The 19907-nt window shown below is 30.3% G+C and overlaps 4 protein-coding genes across 4 annotated transcripts; all 4 read left to right on the top strand.

Moving 5' to 3' along the window:
* The first annotated feature begins 2506 nt into the window (after nucleotides 1-2506).
* On the top strand, nucleotides 2507-7142 carry LOC126682198 (protein ROLLING AND ERECT LEAF 2-like). The gene is made up of 4 exons (XM_050377793.2): nucleotides 2507-3755; nucleotides 3885-4060; nucleotides 4987-5210; nucleotides 6193-7142. Exons 1-4 carry the CDS (start codon nucleotides 2729-2731, stop codon nucleotides 6977-6979), a joined length of 2214 nt encoding a protein of 737 aa, XP_050233750.1. The 5' UTR covers nucleotides 2507-2728; the 3' UTR covers nucleotides 6980-7142.
* Nucleotides 7143-8233: 1091 nt separating this feature from the next.
* On the top strand, nucleotides 8234-13428 carry LOC126679959 (uncharacterized). The gene is made up of 3 exons (XM_050374983.2): nucleotides 8234-9018; nucleotides 12081-12156; nucleotides 12242-13428. The coding sequence occupies exons 1-2, from the start codon at nucleotides 8392-8394 to the stop codon at nucleotides 12153-12155; spliced, it is 702 nt and encodes a 233-aa protein (XP_050230940.1). The 5' UTR covers nucleotides 8234-8391; the 3' UTR covers nucleotide 12156; nucleotides 12242-13428.
* LOC126681441 (uncharacterized) lies at nucleotides 12781-13263 on the top strand. Its single transcript, XM_050376982.1, has one exon. The coding sequence runs from the start codon at nucleotides 12781-12783 to the stop codon at nucleotides 13261-13263; it is 483 nt and encodes a 160-aa protein (XP_050232939.1).
* A 5354-nt stretch (nucleotides 13429-18782) lies between the features above and the next one.
* Nucleotides 18783-19379, top strand: LOC126681440 (uncharacterized). Its single transcript, XM_050376981.1, has one exon. It carries the CDS (start codon nucleotides 18783-18785, stop codon nucleotides 19377-19379), a length of 597 nt encoding a protein of 198 aa, XP_050232938.1.
* Nucleotides 19380-19907: the final 528 nt, after the last annotated feature.

Here is a 19907-nt window from a genome sequence, read left to right as displayed (position 1 = left end):
TATTCACGACAGGTCATCAAACTGACGCTTAAACTTTTGCGTGTCGAGCCATTTTAAGTTGCACGGAAACGGAAACAATGAAACCGATTTTTTTCAAAAAATAAAAAACAGAAACAATGGAGATCACGTGTAAATAATAAAACTATAGGAGTATATTTATAAATATATAAAATTATAATATAAAATTATTTTCACATAAATAAACTATTATAAAAATTAATAAGATAAGTTATTTGAATATATACAAATGTAACATATCAATAAATTTTCATAGTTATAAAATCTAAAATAACAAATATAACATATCAATAAATTCCATAACTGTAAAGTTTATAAATAATTGATTAGGTCTTTTTATTTATAGTAATCTTTTTAAGATTTTTTTAACCATTAAAGAACTTTTCCATATAAAAAACGAGTTTTCAACTTTTTGCATTTACGGAAACGGACTTGAAATGTTTTCAAAAAAATTTCGAGAGTTTTCGAAACGGACACGTTTCTGAAACGGGAAAACTCTCCTACATAAGTATGTGTTATGGGATTTCAAAATAGATCATTACACGCTAATCCAATTGCTAAACACATAAAATAAACGAATTTATGTTGAATTTATTCATTTGTGAACCAATTTAACTCGTTTATAAATTATACTACTACTAATAATATAAATATATAAAAATTATTTATTTTATAAAATACAAAAATATATTATTTCTAATCAAATTAACATATAAATAAAATAATTGTTTTAAAATTTTAAAATTTGAGTATGGATTGATACAGTTAAATTTAAATTAAATTTTATATATTTTAAATGTTTTATAGGTTAAATGGACCGTCTCGTGTTTGTCGTAATAGATGTATTAATTGTGTTATCTGTTTGTCTTGACGTGTTTTCATGTCGTGTTACATGTTTTAAATTTATGCCGTGTTAGAATTCAAAATTTTGACACTCTTAGATCGATAAACAGGTAGTGTCGTGTTGATTTTAATCATGTCAACATAGTGAACCGAAAAAACACTAGATGGCTGGAACACGACCCATCAACCCAATTTAAATGCGGGCACACATTTCAATCTATACCAATTGCAACCAAATTCTCATTATATCACTTTTTTTTTGAAATTATACAATATCTTTAAAATTTGATCGTAATATAAAGAATGTAAATGTTTAAATTTACAAATAAAATTCTGCGTCTTAAATACAATTACAAGAAATTTTTCAAATCAAGATATAGTTATTAATAATTGAAAAGTTTGTTTGCAATTAATAAAAGACATGTATTTTAAATTTTAAAAGTAATTTTACCTAAATTATCCTGAAGGGATATTAGTTTATTCTCAAGTATTAAAAAGATCTTCAGAATAATTTAGAAAACATGAAACAATAGTATTTATTTCTAAAAAGATAATAACTATATATATTTAATTAATAGTAATATTTAAAATTATAAAATAGATTAAATGAGTTTTTCCACATAAAACATAATAAAAAAGTAACATTATTTAATGTTTACAACAAAATAAGATAAACTTTTAAACTAAATTAAAGATTTTATTTAAACAATATTACTAGGAATATTTTTACAATGAGTAAAGGATAAAAAAAAACCCTGAAATCGGTATGAAGTATTAAATAAGTTCAAGTTTGCGTAAGTGGATCAAATGACCCCAAAACTAGGTAAAAACGTATCAAATATCCCCTTCTCACTCTCACCCTAGAAAGTGAACACACTCTCCGATTTTAGATTGTTTTAGATGGCTAAAAGCTTAAAAGATTACTTAATATTTATTTTATTCACAAAATTATTTTTAAAAATGTATTATTCATTTATAATTTCAAACTATATTTATTTTTACCCACTTTATATCATTTAAACCTAAACATATTATAGGATCGAAAAAAATTATGGCAAGTAGAAAAAAATCTTGGCAGTCCCATTGTCGGAATCGATGACGAACAGACCATAACTGGATCTGTGTCGGTCGGCAGTGATGGGGTAGCCATAGTTTTTTTTCGACGGTGGTCGGTCGGCGGAGATGGTTGATAGTTGGAGGTTGTATTGATGGGTGAAGAACGAAAAAAAAAGAAGATTATAATTAATTAATTAGGGTTAGATGTTAATTAGGAATAATTAGATCAATTATGAGAGTAATTAGATTTAATTAGAAAAAAAGTAACAAAAAGCCTTCAATTTTATATTAATTAAATTTTAAATTAAGTAGGATTAGTTAATGTTTTAATTAAAGTTATTAATTAGAGTTAATTAGATTAATTTTTAAAATTAGGTTATTCCGAACTTATTTGATATTTCGTGCTAAGTTCAGGGAGTGAATTCATCCTTTGTTCTTTTTACAACACATGCATTTTAGTGCTTGAATATGACTAACTAGAGATTTTGACTTTTGAGATAGTTAATATTAATAGCTTATAAACCCCTGACAAAATTTCATCGATCCCTAGTTTTTAATTTTTTTTTGATTAATACCAAAATAACAGAGACATTCGTTCTCCTTCCAAACGACGTCATCCCACCGTCAAAACGACACCCCCTCTCTCGCCCGCCCTGCAAGAATCCAATCAAGCGCAGCAAAAGTCATAAATAAATCCAATTCAAGAAAGATTCGTTTTTTCTTTTTCTTTTTCCTTTTCAGACAAAACTAAACAAAACCTTAAATCTTGAATCACAATTCATCCAACAAAAACAGCAAAAAGAGAAGAAGAATGGGATGCAGCCAATCAAAGATCGAGAACGAAGAAGCAGTCACACGTTGTAAAGAACGCAAACAGTTCATGAAAGATGCTGTTTCCGCCCGTAACGCCTTCGCCGCCGCCCACTCTGCCTACGCCGTCGCCCTTAAAAACACCGGCGCCGCCCTCAGTGACTACACTCAAGGGGAAGTAGCCCACCACCTCCCCCACCCTTCTTCTTCTTCCTCTGCCGCCGCCGCCGCTGTGGCAACATCTTCATCCGTGGAGAATTTACCTCCTCCTCCCCCGCCTCTCCCCAATTTCCAGAACACCCCGCCGCTGCAACGAGCGGCGAGTATGCCGGAGATGAAGATCCCGAAGCCGGAGATGAAGCCTGTTGGGCCCACAATAATGGAAGAAGATGAGGAGTTGGAGTTTGAGGATCAAGATATTGAGAAATTAACTAGAAAAAGGAGTAGTAATAGTAACAGAGGTGAAGTGGGATCACAGTCACAGCCGCCCCGGCCACCGCCGCAGCAACAGCAAAGGCAGTGGAAGGAGGAGGAGGTAGTGATGAGGGCCCCACCTGTGAATCAGGGATCATCATGGGGTGATTACATATTTGCCCCTGTGGATAGCATGCCGGGTCCGAGCTTGGCGGACCCGGAAGAGGAGGAGGAGGAGGTGGTGGAGAGGGTGAGTAGAGTGAGGCGTATGGAGGTGCAGCCGCCGCCGCCGCTAGTGATCGTGGAGGAGGAGGGGAGGGTGAGTAGAGTGAAGCATATGGAGGTGCAGCCGACTCCGCCGCTGGTGATCGTGGAGGAGGAGGGGAGGGTGGAGAGAGCTGTGGAGGTCCCGGTTCCATTGCCAATGGACAAGAAAGGCGTGAAGAAAGGTGGTGGAGAAGCAGGGAGGAGACCCACTAAGCCAATGAGTTTGATGCAGATATTTTCGGAGCTTGATGATCATTTCTTGAAAGCTTCTGAAAGTGCTCATGAAGTTTCCAAGATGTTGGAGGCTACTCGCTTGCATTATCACTCCAATTTTGCTGATAATCGCGGTATAATTAATTTCGTTTATTGTTTTACTCAGTGATCTTTGAATTGCTTGGAATGGTTGAAATCTGATATTAATAGGTTATGAATTAGTACATTGATGTATTTTCTGCTACCTTTTTTTGTTGTTGTAGGACATATTGATCACTCTAAAAGAGTGATGCGTGTTATTACGTGGAATAGATCATTTAAAGGAATGCCGAATGTTGATGATGGCAAGGACGACTTTGAAGCAGAGGAGCATGAAACACATGCTACTGTGTTGGATAAAATGTTAGCTTGGGAAAAGAAGCTTTATGATGAAGTGAAGGTCTGTTTCCATACTTTCCTTTTCACGTTGTCATGAAACTTCACGAATAATTTTTGTTTTCTCACAATCACAATCACTATGAAGGTTGCTTATTGATGAATTATTCTTGTTTTGCCTTTAGTAGCTTGTCTAATCTAAAAAATCTGTGTAGTACTGACTATTGAGTTATTATTCTTTTATTAGGTGTAAATTATATGCTACTGCACTGCTTCTTATAATTGTGATGTCTGCAAATCTACAAGTCTGTTGTTTTCAAGAACATCACTGGAAATTGGAAAATGTAAAATATTTAATTGAGTTATATCTCCAGACAAATATTCAGAACTTTACACCATAATTAATTAATGGTTTGATAGAATGTTATAAACTAATTTGTCCATGTCAATCTCTATTGGGGGAGTCTAGTTCCTTATCAGTTTAGAGAACTTTGATTTCGTTTCCGACTGCTTGTTCATTGTAGAATAATAATCTTTAGGTTCACAAGTTTTCTTTTAAAATTACTTTCATGACATTTATAATTGATGTCACTATTTCATATCTCTGGTGTAGTAATTTGCTAATTTATGTTTAAACCTTTGTTTGATCAATGGAATATACTTGTAGTAATCAGAACCTTAATAAATCTCTCAACAACCAAGGCCTTATTTGCTTAACTTTAGAAAGGAAATGGAAACAGATTAGATATAAATTATAGGTATTATTAGACGCTTATTATTTCCCACAAAATTGAATAGAATCAAACATGCAAAATTTAGTACCAAGTAATTCAGATTTTTGGCATACAATTTTCATTTCCTAGCTGAATCAAGCTGGCCTTATTTGCATTAATTTACTAGCCCTTTTTGTGAATTACAAAGCTTGTATAAGGCTTTTGTTTTGTATGATTTATGATAATTTTTATATGGGGTTTGGCTGATGCTGGGTAGGCAGGTGAAATTATGAAATTTGAGTATCAAAGGAAGGTAGCTATGCTGAACAAGCAGAAGAAAAGGGGTAGTAACTCAGAATCATTGGAGAAACTAAAAGCAGCTGTAAGCCATCTGCATACGAGATACATAGTAGACATGCAATCAATGGATTCAACAGTTGCGGAGATAAACCGTTTACGTGATGAGCAATTATATCCAAAACTCGTTCAGCTTGTTGATGGGTAAGTTGCATCCAAAAAAGTAAAATTTTATGAAAAAATAAGTTGTTTCATGATGCACATGCTCATCTAAATTGAAAATTGAATAATCTCGTTAATACTGCAAATGCATTAGTAATAATTTTCATATTCCTGGACATGAAGGCCATCTTTTAACTCAAGTTCACCGCACAAATTCTATTATTCTGTTTTGCCGGATTTAGAGCTGTGCAGATTATCGAATGCTCGTCAAAACGTGTTTGATTTATTTGCCTTTTTTCTTTCAATCAATTATCTCAATAGGCCTGGTATGAAGTAATTAATTGACTCTGATCAGTTCTTGTTCTACCCATCTAGGTACTCATCTAATCAGAAACAATATATTCTTTAATTTGAAAACTCTGTTGCACAAATTGCTGTTTTATTCTACCATAGTTTAAATCTAAAGTGCGTTTACATGAAGTTTGGGCCTAATTAGTTGTATGTCATTTTCACCTGTTGAATTTTATAGACTGATACTATAATTTGTATGCTTGTCTTTTATTTGTGTGCATTTTTGTTATTGTTGTTGTTGCCACATGCATTTGTATGTTGTACTTAGTATCGTCAACTGAGTGTGAACCATAGAGAAACACAAATGGCTGTACTGTTTTCCGTTCATCTGATTGAAGTGCTTTCTTTAAACCTTATGTTCAAATCAGTCCATTGTTGTCATTTTTTTGTGTTTTAGTACAAGGATCAAAAATACTTGCATTATCTTGGGTCTGTGGGGCAAGAACCTTTTTTCCAGGACCAATTGATCGACTTTTCCTTAAAACACATTTTGGTTTTCATTATTGCTCCCATGCACTAGCAGTCATGAACTTTTAAAATTAATTTGGTGAATTTATGAAATTGTTCCTGTTTTCTGATGCATTTCTGAAAATCTAATGCGATGCTTCATAATTTCCCGATATCTTTATTTTGTTATTTGCTGGTATAAACAAAAACGACTTGGTGATTTCAGGATGGCCACAATGTGGGATACCATGCGATTCCACCATGAGACGCAGTCGAAGATTGTATACGTCCTTAGAATTTTGGACATTTCTCAGTCTCCCAAGGAAACGAGTGAATACCATTACGATCGTACTTGTCAGCTTTACGGAGTAGTGCGAGATTGGCATACTCAGTTTTGTAAGCTTATAGATTATCAGAAAGACTACATAAGGGCACTAAACAATTGGTTAAAGCTGAATTTAATCCCAATTGAGAGCAATTTGAAAGAAAAAGTTTCTTCTCCACCGAGGGTTCAAAATCCACCCATTCACATGCTCCTAATAGCTTGGAAAGATGACCTGGACAAACTTCAAGACGAGGTGGCAAGAAGTGCAATTACTAACTTTGCTGCTGTCATACAGACCATTGTGCATCACCAGGAAGAAGAGGTAAAGATGAGAGAAAGATGTGAGATCACAAGAAAGGAGCTCGGCCGCAAGATGCGGCAACTTGACGACTGGAAACATAAGCATAACATAAGGGACACACCCGATGGATTGGATCCCGAGGGGGAAGAAGAAAACCCGCACCGGAATGCTATGATGGAGAGGCAGAGTGTTGTTGAGCTATTGCAGAAGCAATTAGAAGAGGAAGAGGAAGCTTGCCGAAAGATTTCCTTACAAGTGAGGGAGAAATCTTTGGCGAGTTTAAAAACTCGCTTGCCAGAGCTTTTTAGGGCCATGTCCGATGTTGCTCTGGCTTGTGCAGACATGTATAGTAACTTGCGGTCTATAGCACACCATGATTCATCATAAGAAACTGGAAATATTAACTTATGTTTTTTTTTTTGTATCTATTTGCTTGTATACCCTATAGAAGAATAAACCTTAAAAGAAGAAAATAGCTTGTATGATGATGATGTGCAGCTTGTGATTCTGCTGCACTTTTTATATGGATTTGTTCGTCTCTTTTTGTCAAGGTGATGCTGTTTTGGAGAATTGAATCAAATTGGACATATTAATTCAGTTCGGTTTGAAATTATAAGACTTTTAGTTTTAGAGTTTGGTTTGGATTTTTAAGTAAACATTTCTTAGTTCACTTTAAAACATGTGATGCTGGGTCCTGATTTGCTGAACCAACTAGTAGCTCTTCTAGTCGATTTATAGTCGAAGTATCGGCCTGATGCAAACCGAAATAAAAAGTTGAATCGAATTGTCCGGTTTGGTTATAAAACCAGTTCAGTTTAGTTTAGTTTGAACTGAATGCATGTCGTAGTTAAGTTTTGCAGATGTTTCTATGAAAAGCATCGCATTCTCTTGAGAAAGTAAAGCAACTTGAAATTAAATTACTTCAATTTAATTAGGAGCCTTCATCAATATATGCTTTTAAGTTCAATATTAAGAGTCTTAACCTATACACTTGCTTACCGCAACACCAAGGTTCTGGATGGGAGTAAAGAGTCTTAGAATATGATAAATTTTACTAGAAATTAAATAGAAAGCATAAAAAAATGATAAATTTTACTAGAAAAAAGATCTCTTATAAAACCGACTGATTTAACTAAAATCAAATTGATCGAACTATTTTATCCTTATTAATCTAATTGATGGAATTAAATAAATTAATAAAAAGCTTATAATATAAAATTGACTCGACCAAATTAGCTAATAGATTAACTCAATCAAATCGATAAAAATGAGCAATATAAAACTTTTATGGATACAAATAAAAATATTCGGTTAATTCAATTAATCATAACTTTGAAGCTTTTAACCGTGATCGAATTGAACGAACTAATCGAATTATACAAAAAATTTAACCGGCTTAGAAAAATACATCAATTAATTTAGGTCAACCGTTTTTTTTCTCACCCCGACACCCAACTATTAAATTTTATCTATAATTTAAATTGATCAATATATATTAAAGTCTTATAGATTAAATACAAAAATTTCAAGAAATGTAAATACCAATTCCCCTTAAAGTGTATAAATGTATCTAAAATTGTATAAATATTGTACCCAAAAGAAAAAGACTTCAAGAGAAACACAACAATATTTATACATCCCTAGGAAAGTTCCCTTTACTATTTCCCCATTCCAAACAAAAAAGCTTCCATTTCAATCCTCCATTTTTTTTCCCTTCACCAGAAATTATATATACACAAAATATCTTCCCCTTCACTCTCTCTCTAACATTTTCTCTCTCTAAAACATACTCAACATCCATGGCCATGCCTCTCTCTCTCCCCTTTACCAAAAAAAAGAAAAAATCTCATCTTCTTCTTCAACAACAGCAGAACCAATCATCTTCCTCCGACGACTGCTACACCCCGATACCGTGCCGCCACGACGAAAACTACATCGTTTTACCGAGTTTTCTCCACCACCTTATCGTTCGTTTCGCCACTAAACGAACACTCGTCATCGTCGGACTAATCTTCCTCTTCATCTCCGCCGTGTACTTTTTCTGGCCGTCTGATCCTGCGATCAAGATCGTACGGATGCACTTGAATAAAATACATATTCACGCATTGCCGATCATCAGCATTGACGTGTCGTTGCAGGTTACTATAAAAGTAAGCAATGTTGACGTGTATTCCATGGATTTTACAGCGCTGGATATTGCTCTTAGGTATAGAGGGAAGAAATTAGGTCACGTGAAGTCGGGTAAAGGTCACGTGAGGGCAAGAGCTTCGTCCTACGTGGATGCTGAGCTGGAGTTTAGTAAGGTAGGTGTGTTGTCTGACGTGGTGTTCTTGCTTGAGGATTTGGCTAGGGGTAAAGTGCCGTTTGATACCGTTACTAAATTTGATGGCAAACTTGGGTTCTTGTTCTTTGAGATCCCTATGAAGGTAAGCCTATTTTATCTTCTTTTTTTATATATTTTGAATTAATAATATATACTAGAATTAAAATAAAATAAATAATAGAAATATAATACGATTAGTTTTATTGTTATATAAATTATACCATATTTAAAGAAAATATTAATTCAGTGGAACTTGTATAAAGTTAATAAAGATAGTTTTATAATTTATAATTGATAAAATAATTTTATATTATTCATATCTATAATAAAATTGACAAAAATATATTTTAAAAATAATTTAAATAGTCTAATCGGTTGATTTTGTAATCATGATAATTACATCTAAACTATAAATAAAAAGATGGATGATCTCATTAATAAAATGAATAGTATGTTTTAGTCATGTCACTTATTTTGATGATATATTAGTCCATAATTAAAGAAAAAATTATTACATTTTAAGAATTTTTTTATTTAATTTGCATGTTATTATAAAAATATGTTTAATATTATAAAAAGAATAATTTTTTTTAAATGAACTAGTTTTTATACAAATAACTGAAAATATTAATTCAAATTTTATATTTATTAATTAGACTTATTATCATCTTTTATTTACTTATTTAATATGATTATCATAACTTGTAAAATAAATAAACCAAACTGTTAAAATTGTTTTTGAAAATAGAGGCAAAATAATTTTAGATACTCATAACTTCAAACCTTTTGATAAATAATATTTTAAACTTTTTTTTGAATAATTTAGTCCGTCAATTTGACAAATTGTAATAATTATATCCAAACTCCAATTTTATCAAATTACAAAATTTGTTTCTCTTTTAACTGTACTAATCAAATAAATTCACGTAAATAATTCATGTTCAATCAGACCTATTATGAATATGTTTATTTTAAATTATAAAATTATGAAGTATTTTTTAAAGATAAATCTATTTTATAATAACAAATCATTTTGCCATATATATTGAGAAAAAGATAGTGTAATATTAAAGAAAGGCCATTCCAGCACTTTCAGCCAAATAATGACCTTATCTATAGATCAAACTTCAAAGGCACCTTATTGTAAGTACATTTTTAATTTAATCATTATCTATTTAAATAAAATAGGGGAACATATATAATATAATTTGGATCATTTATTCAAAATATAGAATAAAAACTTTTTAAAAATATTATAATAAAACAATCTTAATTAATTAGTAACTTAATGTAAACTTTTAATCAATGGCTGCTAAATGATTGTTAACGTCAATAAGAAATTCCGTAACGCTAGTCACTTACTTAGAGTATCAGATATGACTAAACGCTACATTGGAAGCAACCTTATTTAATACGGTACTTCTTCTAATTAATTTTAGGCCTAATGTCTTAAAAAACCCCGACCTTTTAGCCCCTTTTCAATCATACCCTGACGTTGAAAATTTGTCAATTTTACCCTTTTTGTATTTTTGTGTTTCAATTGTACCCTGGAAAATTAAATTAATGTCTTTTGCGTTTGGAAATTTGTTTAAAACATTCTCCATGTCTCGCATATATTAACTGTATATTTTTAAAATTTATTTAAATTTAGTTAAATTAATTAAGAATTCAAATTAGTGTTAATTTGATTATGGTTTTTAGTTAATTTTTAAAAATAAAGGACTTATTTGTATTTTTTTGAATAAAAAAGAATTTAATTTCATGTTTATAGTTAATTAATTGAATGATTTCATCATTTAAGTAAAAAAATTAACAAAAATTAAAATATTGGGGTACAATTGAAAACGGAAAATTCAAAAGTGGGTAAAATTGACAAATTTTCAATGTCGGGGTAGAATTGAAAAAAAGTTTAAAGGTGAGGGTTTTTTGAGTGATTAGGCCTTAATTTTAAAGATATATCTTTCAAGGGATTTTTCATGATGTGAGTGGCAAAGCTAAAATTTTTAATAGATATTTAGAGAAATTAAATCTGATGTGGTAAGTCAGGGGGACGTATATGCAAAAATATTCCAACAATGATTACCACGTGTAATTCATTTGAAATTTATAAAATAACACCGTCTTAAATAAAAATATTAAAAATTAAAAATAGAAAAAATACAGAGTATAATTGATAAAATTTAAATAATTCTAATTTGTTTATTTTTATAATAAGTTTAGTCCACAATAAGACAACAAATTCAGAATTTTACAAACTATTTGTTTGATTTTATTAATGTTTTATGTTACTATTAAAATATTTATCAAAGGTTTTTCTTTTTTTACGTCAAAAAATATGGAATGCATCTATATCTATATCTATATCTATATCTATATCTATCTATACTATATATAAAAGCACGGATGGGGGGGACAGGCAAATTTACTGAATAATCCTTTTCATTTTATTACTAATAAAGGTTTTATAGTCATTAACTAATTAGTTATTTAATTAATCACTATTGTTATTAAAATCCTAATTACAATAGGTAGCTAAATTATCTCCAATTAGTTTTTAGTATGTAAAAAATAACTAAATTGTCTCCAAATTAGTAGGAATACCTATCTTTTAGTTTGATTTAACTATAAAATTAAAATATTGTATTTGGTCAATATATTATTATTTAAATTTCTATCTTACTATTTTTAAATATATTATTAATAAAATTAAGTTGATTATTTAATTATGGTTATTATAAAACCAAAAGAAGAATAAATTCAATATAGAAAAAAATTAAATAACCGAATATATTATATTTGCTTTTATAAAAATTCTTAACTAATTTAATATTAATTATAAATAAAAAATTGATATAATTATAATAAATTTACTAATATGTACATTGACGAGTTACGTTACGAGCCACGTGCATAGCACGTAATGCGAAACTAGTTATCATAAAATGACTTAAGATAGTCAATGCAATTTTATTAATTAGATTATTCTTTTTTTTTTGCACATATAAGTATAAAAAAGTGAAATTACTGGACCAAAAAGTTAAATTTTTAATTAATATATATTTGTTATTTTTTCATATTTGTGGATATATTAATTCATTTTGGCGCAAATATTATTATCATTTTTGAATCTACATAATTTGTTTTGCGATTTGATATCTCAAACAGGCGAGAATGACATGTGAAATTCTGATAAATACAATCAATCAGACAATTTTTCGTCAAAATTGCGGGAGCGACTAAGGTGAGTTTTAAACTTAATTACTTCTTGAAAAGTAGGTCTTATTCGTCTCTTTAACTAATAAAATAAGCTTAATTTCAATATGTAGATGTGAAGTTTAAGGAATGATGCAGCAAAAGCTAAAATGCTAAGGTATATATTGGTCCCTTCATGTGTATATAAAACAAGGATTTTGCTAAAATGTCACATTATATATATGTAAATTTGGGTGGTCAATGTTATGCATAGTTTTGTTTATTACACAAAATTGAACATGAAACTCTCGAATATCACACAATTTTACTTTTTTGTGGCCATATAGAAAAAAAATTAATATAAATAGACATAAATATATTAAACAAGGAAAAAATAGCTCAATTTATGCTAATTTTATCTATTAATAGAAACTAATTATTTATGGTTCCTTTAATTTAGCTATAACAAAATTTTACTAAACTTAACCACAACAACCTCTATATAATTCAACTTTTTCTTTGTTTTCTTCATATACTCAATTAAAACATTTATAAAAACAACACTTTTGAGCCATAATCTTGAAAGAAAATGGAGTTCAGTAAGTCAATTTCAATCATCTTTTTAGTTTCATATTTGTTTCTTTCGTCGTCCACCATGTCCTCCGCGTCAACCATGAAATCCCAATCGGCAACTCAAACTCCATCGACATCTTCGAAGTCGACTCCCGTCGATGGTATATGCAAGGTTACTACAAACCCTACAAAATGCGCTAAGGTTCTTACTCCATTGTTAAGCGGATCATCAACGGATCCCGCTTCAGTTCTCAACTTGATTATAGACACCGCGTCTAAGAATGTAAAAATTGCAGCTTCCGTGACCGATAGAGCGAAAAACGCTCCATCAATACCGGAGGAAATGTCCGAGCCCCTTAGGATTTGTTCAGAATCTTATGCTGGGGTTATTGCGAACCTTGTTAAGTCTCAAGACGTTAAAGCTGTTAATGGTGCACTTTCAGGTTCCATTGCATCTATAAATGCGTGTGATAAATCTTTTGCTGATCATCCACACAATAGATCACCCGTCAAGGAGATTGATGCTACTATAGTCGAATTGCTCGGATATGGAGTGGATATTTCTAAGAGCTTAATTAAATAAAAAAGAATCAGTCAATGGCCTCTCAACTTTGTCTACTTTAATTTAATTATTAATATATCACGGCATGTATAGCCTAATAGTAGGAATAAATTTGAGATTCTTCACTTTTCATTCTATTGTAACAATAATAAAAATTTAAATTAAAGTTAGCTTATTCATCCAAAACTTTTCAACTTTTTTCGTTTATGATCACACCTGTTAAAGTTCTCAATTTTGGCCCATTTTACATTTTGCGGTTTCAATCATAGTCATTTATTCCAATTAAAATGAAAAAGAAATTCAAATATGTATTTTATATTGTTTTATATTGTTTCAATTTACATTTTTATTCAGAAATATTTCAAATATTAAGCAATATGAATGCTATATTTGAACTATTTTTTACTCCAAATGTTAAACAAATGACTATAATTGAAACGGAAAATTAAGAAATGAGCTAATTAAAATTGAAAATTTTAAAAAAATGGGACTATAAACGAAAAAATCGATAAGGTGAGATATTTTTAGATGATTAAAGGTAAAAGGTACAAAAAACCCTCCAAATTTACCAAAAAGTATAAGACATCCCTTAACTTATTTTTGGCAGAAATAAACCCTCATAGTTCTAAAATCGCACAAAAAACCCCTCCGTCCATGATTTTGACAAACATATGTTAAATTGGTGACGTGGCACTAGGAAAAAAAAGGTTCAAAACACCATTAATTTTTAAAATATGTACCAAGTTCATATTTCAATTTTTTTTCTATTATTTCACCCTCATAAAAGGTTCAAAAATACCTTTAATTTTTAAAACACTTACAAAATATATATTTATATATCTTTAGTATTATTTCACCCCCTTTTTCCTAATTAACTCTGATTTTTTTTTTATTAAAATCAAATAAAAATTGAACCACCGTAACCCGACACTCCCTGAACAAACAACAGAGGGCACACCAGATCAACAATTTTTTATTTTCAATTAAAAAAAATAACAACCTCAATTAAGTAAATTTCAATTAATAAAATCTAATTAATTATAGTTAATTAACAAAAAATTAAATTCATCATTTCCGGCACCGCCACCTCGGACCCGCCGCCGCACTCTACCACCGCCTTTTTCCGCAAATGAGTCGCTCGTCTTCCATGGAAGACCAACTGCTGATGGTCTTCAAATAAAAAAGACAGATCTGTCTTCCCCAAAAGAAGACATGTCTTCCCCTAAAGGAAGACTAGCAACAGCTGGTCTTCCATGGGGGAAGATAAATCTGTCTTCCCCAAAAGAAGACCAACATCAGCTGGTCTTCAATGGGGGAAGACAACCTGTCTGCCTTAAATGAAGACCAGCAGTGGTTGGTTTTTCATGCAAGACGATGACGAAAAGCGGCAGCGGGCGCCGGAAAAGAGGTCGGGAAGATGTATTTTTATTTCTTTAAATTAGTGGAGTAGAGGGTTTGGTTGAATGTATTTTAAGTTAAGGTTATTTTTGAATCTTTTATGATTGTGAAATAATTAAAAAAAACAAAATATGAATTTGGTAAATATTTTAAAAATTAAGGGTATTTTTGACCCTTTTTTTTAGTGCCACGTCACCAATAACGTCTGTTTGTCAAAGTCATGGACGAAGGGAGTTTTTTGTTCGATTTTAGAACTTTGAGGGTTTATTTGTGCCAAAAATAAATTAAAGGGATGTCTTGTACTTTAGTTAAACTTTGAGGGTTTTTTTTATATCTTTTGCCATAATTAAATTAAACCATCATTTTTTTTATAAATGAATGTTTTTTTCCTTTTTTTGCTTTGTTCGTAAGTTTATATATATATATATATATATATATATATATATATATATATATATATATGTTTATGTTTACTTCATATATATGTGATTATATTTAGACAAAACTATATTATCTATCCATAATTATAATCAAATTGATATAGATATTTATAAAAAATATTTTACTAGTCTCGTCCGTCAATTTTACAATTATATACAAAACGCCAATTAAAAGATAAAGAGTCTAAATAATTATAATAAAAAGATGAAGAGATTATATATGTACTTCACATATATTTGATTACAAGCGAAATGAATTTATATATCCACAACTACGACGAGATTTATAATATATAAATTAAAAATTTGATAGTTGGGTCCAAAAATTGTACATTTTTAGTCAATTATATCTAAGAAAAAAAATAAAAACTAAAGAGACTAATTAATAAAAATAAGATATAATTAAATATTTTAAGTTATTTTCATGATAAACTTACTCATTTTTGGTTAATTTTCTTATTTAATTTTTACAGTGACAATTATTTTTGTAACAGTATATACGTTTTTGTAGATGATAGATAATAATTTCTTAAGATTTCATAATTTTTTTAAGGCTAGAGATACCAAAAAACTCTTTCAATTATTTAGAAAGTGCACATAAATCCTCTTAATTTTAATTTTAGTTTTAACATTCATATTTATATATATTGTATCAAACAAATTATAAATTACTAAGGTCTTCTTGGCCTATTTGATTAGAAAAGTTCTTTTTACATTATCTCAATGTGATTTTCTATTATCTATACAAGCAGCTCAATCACAGTTTGAAAAACACTTGATCTTTAATGTTCCAGTTATAGGAAAGAATAAACCTACTGCACTAGGGGATACTAGGTGTTTTTCAGTAGGGTTATCAAGATATTATGATAACTGTCACTGCTAGAAAATAGAGAATTACCGACGGAATTTTTTTGATTTAACGACGGATTTTAGAATTTTACCAACGGAAAACTTAATTTACCGACGGATTTCAGCCTTTAGCGACGGAAAAGTCTATTGCTAAAATGCAGTTTTCTAATAGTATGTTGAATAGAATGTGTCACAAAAGTAAACAAATTTTGTAACCAACTATATGAAGTAGAGTCTGTAAGAAGAGGGCTAGTAGAAAGTTTGGTGGAATTTTTAATTGGTGTACTAACTAGTTTGGAATTAAAATAACCATTATCTTGAGTTAAGTCAAGAATGCTTTTGTTTTATGGGGGAATGACCATGTATTTTGACAATGATAATCTTTAAGGTATTGTGGTGCGAGTCTAGTTGTGGTTGATTTTTCAAAGCAGGGAAATCAGATTTCTGAAAAATGATTTAAGGAGATGTGTTAGAAAAAGTTAATGGTGATGTAGGAGAGTTGTTTTCAGGAAAAGTAAGGTCAAGAGTTGGTAAATTTAGTAAAATGAAAGAAGTTGGTAATGTAGGGGACATATAAGCAAAGGGAAAATAGATTCACAGAAAATTTCTAAGAGACCTTATATTTGTTTTCCTTTATATCATGACCTTATAAAAACACTATCTGTACTTAATTTTGGATTTTTAAGCCTATTTAAAAATATTAATTGTACTTTTTTCATTTGAAAACGAGTTTAAAATAATCCTTTATTTTTAACCTACATATTAATTAGATATTAATATTATTAATAGTAAAATACCATTTTTTTTAAATTTAAAATAATAATTTTTTTTTAATTTTTTTTAAAAAATCTTTCTGGAGCCGCCGTCGCTCTTTCTACGCGGAGAAAGAGCAGCTCGCTCCTTCTCCGACGTCACTCCTCGTTGGTTCCGGATTTTTTTTAATTTATTTTATAAAATTAAAAATTAATTAATTATTAAGATATATTTGAATATTTTTAAGCTGAAAGACTTGTTTGTATTTTTAAAATAGAAAAAATTATGATATAAACTCTTTTTTAAATGAAAACAGTATAATTTAATGATTTTGAGTACGGATGAAATTTAAAAACCCAAAATTAGGTACAAATGGTGTTTTTACAAGTTCAGGATATGAACGAATAAAAATACAAGGTAAGAGTTTTTTTTTAAAAAATTAAGCCTCTCTAAAAAGGGTTAATTTCATATAAAATCACCATCTTTACATGTTTTTTCATTTTAATCACATCCTTTAAAAAGTGTCAAATAAAATCACCATCTTTCATCTTTTTGCAAATTTATCACGAATGTGAAAATTCGGTGTATTTATATTGACTCGACAACCGGAATCAACAAAAAAAAAGTAAGAGAAATGTATTTTGTGTGTTAATAGAGTATTAATCAGATTAAAACATTTATTTGAGAGAAAAAAGACATCAAATTTTACTCATCGATGATAAATTTGCAAAAAAATGAAAGGTGATGATTTTATTTGACACTTTTTAAAAAAACGTGATTAAAATGAAAAAACGTGCAAAGGTGGTAATTTTATATGGAATTAACCCCTCAAAAAATAAACACTTGCCTTGTTTTGAAGATTATACGGTCTGTATCCCTTGATAGAATAAGGATATTCCATAAAGATAGACTTGATAACTCTGAGGTGGAATTTTGATGATATTTGAATGTCTATAGTACAAGTATAGGATAGACATCCAAAAACCCTCATGTTATCGTAGTTAGATACCTTATGATATAACATCTCAAAAGATTGCTATAAAACGGGAAGGGGAATTCCGTTTATAATGTAAATAGCATGATGAACATAATTTAACTAGAATAATAGTGAGTGAGATGTCTGACATTTCAATACTCGCTAAATTCAATATGTGTTCGTGTTTTCTCTCAACTAAACCCTATTAATGAGGAGTATAAACACATGAATTAAGTTTGATAATTAAAGAAATTATTCATAGGAAACTAATCTCCATTGTCTGTATGAATTATCTATGAATTTGACAGAGAATCGTATCTCAGCAAACTGAAAGAAGTTTTGCATAATATTTATGGGAAATTTTTGTCTGGTCCATAAATTTTCCATGCATCTATCCAATGAGATGTTAGAAAATCTAACATAATTTTCTCTCTCTTCTAATTATTTTCTCTTTTTTTTTTCATTTCTCTAACACCTTATTGGATAGGTTCATAAGTTTTTTATGGACCGGGTTTAGGTAAGAACTTCCCAATATTTGTAGTCTCTACTTTGAATTTCATAAGTAAAATCCTTGTAATATCTGCGTTAATATTTATAGTTTCTACTTTGATTTATTTTTGATTACTTCTTGAAAAGTAGATGTTATTCGTTTCTTGATTTTAACAGATTAAATAAGCTTAATTTCAATATGTAGATGTGAACTTTTAGGTCACAACTCTTGAGGATGGTGCATCAAAATCTTGGATCTTCATGTGTATATAACACAAGGGTTTGGCTGAAATGTCACATTATAAATATGTAGCGATGGCAATGAAATTTGGGTGGTGATCAATGTCATGCATTTTTTTTAGCATACGAAATGAGAGACAATCAAACCTGAATGCTTTATATAAAAAATCTATATAAATAGACATATTAAACAAGGAATAAATAGCTCAATTTTATTCATACCTTTATCTATCAATAGTAACTAATTATTTATGGCTCCTTTGAATTTAACTACAGGTAAATTTTACTATACTTAGCCACAACAACCTCTATATAATTCAACTTTTCTTTGTTTTCATCATATATTCAATTAATATATTTATAAAACAACACTTGTGAGTCATAATACCAAAAAAATGGAGTTCAATAAGTCAATTTCCATCGTTTTATTTTCGTATTTGATTCTTTCATTGTCCACCCCGTCCTCTGCGTCGACATCTAAATCAGCATCTCCATCTCCATCGGCATCTCCATCAGCATCTCCATCGACATCTACATCGTTAATTAACGATTCTTCCGTCGAAAAAATTTGCCATGTTACTGAAAACCCGACACACTGCATTAAGTTTCTCACACCGTTAACCGGATCATCAACCGATCCCGTTTCAGCTCTCAACGTGATAGTAGACGCCTCATTTAAGAATGTAGAAACCGCAGTTGCCGTAATTCAAAAGGCAAGAAAAGATCATGCGGTACGAAAGGAAAAGTCCGAGCTCCTTAAGATTTGTTTAGAATCTTATGCTGGGATTATGACCAACCTTTTTAAGGCTTCCATTGAAATTTCTGCTGAAGATTTTAAAGCGGTTAATAATTTATTTTCTGGTTCCATTAAATTTATTGATGTGTGTGAAAAAACTTTTGCTGAACATAAATCACCCGTCAAGAAGATTGATGCTGCATTTGCCGAATTGCTCGGATATGGAGTGGATATTTCTAAGACCTTAATTAAATAAGAAACAAAGAGAACAATTACTCACAATTAGTCAATGGCCTCTCGATTTTGTCAGCTCTTATTTAATTATTAATTTATCAGGCATGTATAGCCTAATGGTAGGAAAATATTTGAGATTCTACCCTTTTTATTCTATTGTAATAACAATAAAAATGTATTAATTTTTTTGAATATGTATGATTTTTTTTCCTTTGTTCGAAAGATTTATATATTAACCCCAAGGCGTAGATGAGTTGGTAAGGCGCTCTTCTATCTTAAGTGAGGTCGCGGGTTCGAACCGTACTCATGTATGCAGCCGTTTAAAACTTGGGGCCAGAGTTTGCCTCCCGCAAGTGACCTACACGGCTCGAGTGGGGATTAGTCTGAATGTGGAAGGTTTAAAGGTGCCGTCTCATAGTTGAGATCCGTTCAGGAAACCTCATGAACTCTGTACAAAAAAAAAGATTTATATATTTACTTCATGTATATTAAATTATATTTTTCAAAATAATTTGTTGTTTATCTATAACTATGCTTAAATTGATATAAT

The sequence above is a fragment of the Mercurialis annua genome, linkage group LG5 (genome assembly GCF_937616625.2).
Source record: "Mercurialis annua linkage group LG5, ddMerAnnu1.2, whole genome shotgun sequence".
NCBI lineage: Eukaryota > Viridiplantae > Streptophyta > Magnoliopsida > Malpighiales > Euphorbiaceae > Mercurialis > Mercurialis annua.
Note: the sequence above shows the minus strand (reverse complement) of the source record. Positions and strands in the feature narration are given on the sequence as shown.

Bases quoted from the DNA above. Each gene is read 5' to 3' on its own strand.
- LOC126682198 (XM_050377793.2), top strand. From the start codon at position 2,729: ATGGGATGCAGCCAATCAAAGATCGAGAACGAAGAAGCAGTCACACGT. The intron at 3,756-3,884 runs GTATAATTAATT...TTGTTGTTGTAG, and splicing joins CAATTTTGCTGATAATCGCG to GACATATTGATCACTCTAAA. The intron at 4,061-4,986 runs GTCTGTTTCCAT...GATGCTGGGTAG, and splicing joins AGCTTTATGATGAAGTGAAG to GCAGGTGAAATTATGAAATT.
- LOC126679959 (XM_050374983.2), top strand. From the start codon at position 8,392: ATGGCCATGCCTCTCTCTCTCCCCTTTACCAAAAAAAAGAAAAAATCT. The intron at 9,019-12,080 runs GTAAGCCTATTT...TATCTCAAACAG, and splicing joins TCTTTGAGATCCCTATGAAG to GCGAGAATGACATGTGAAAT.
- LOC126681441 (XM_050376982.1), top strand. From the start codon at position 12,781: ATGAAATCCCAATCGGCAACTCAAACTCCATCGACATCTTCGAAGTCG.
- LOC126681440 (XM_050376981.1), top strand. From the start codon at position 18,783: ATGGAGTTCAATAAGTCAATTTCCATCGTTTTATTTTCGTATTTGATT.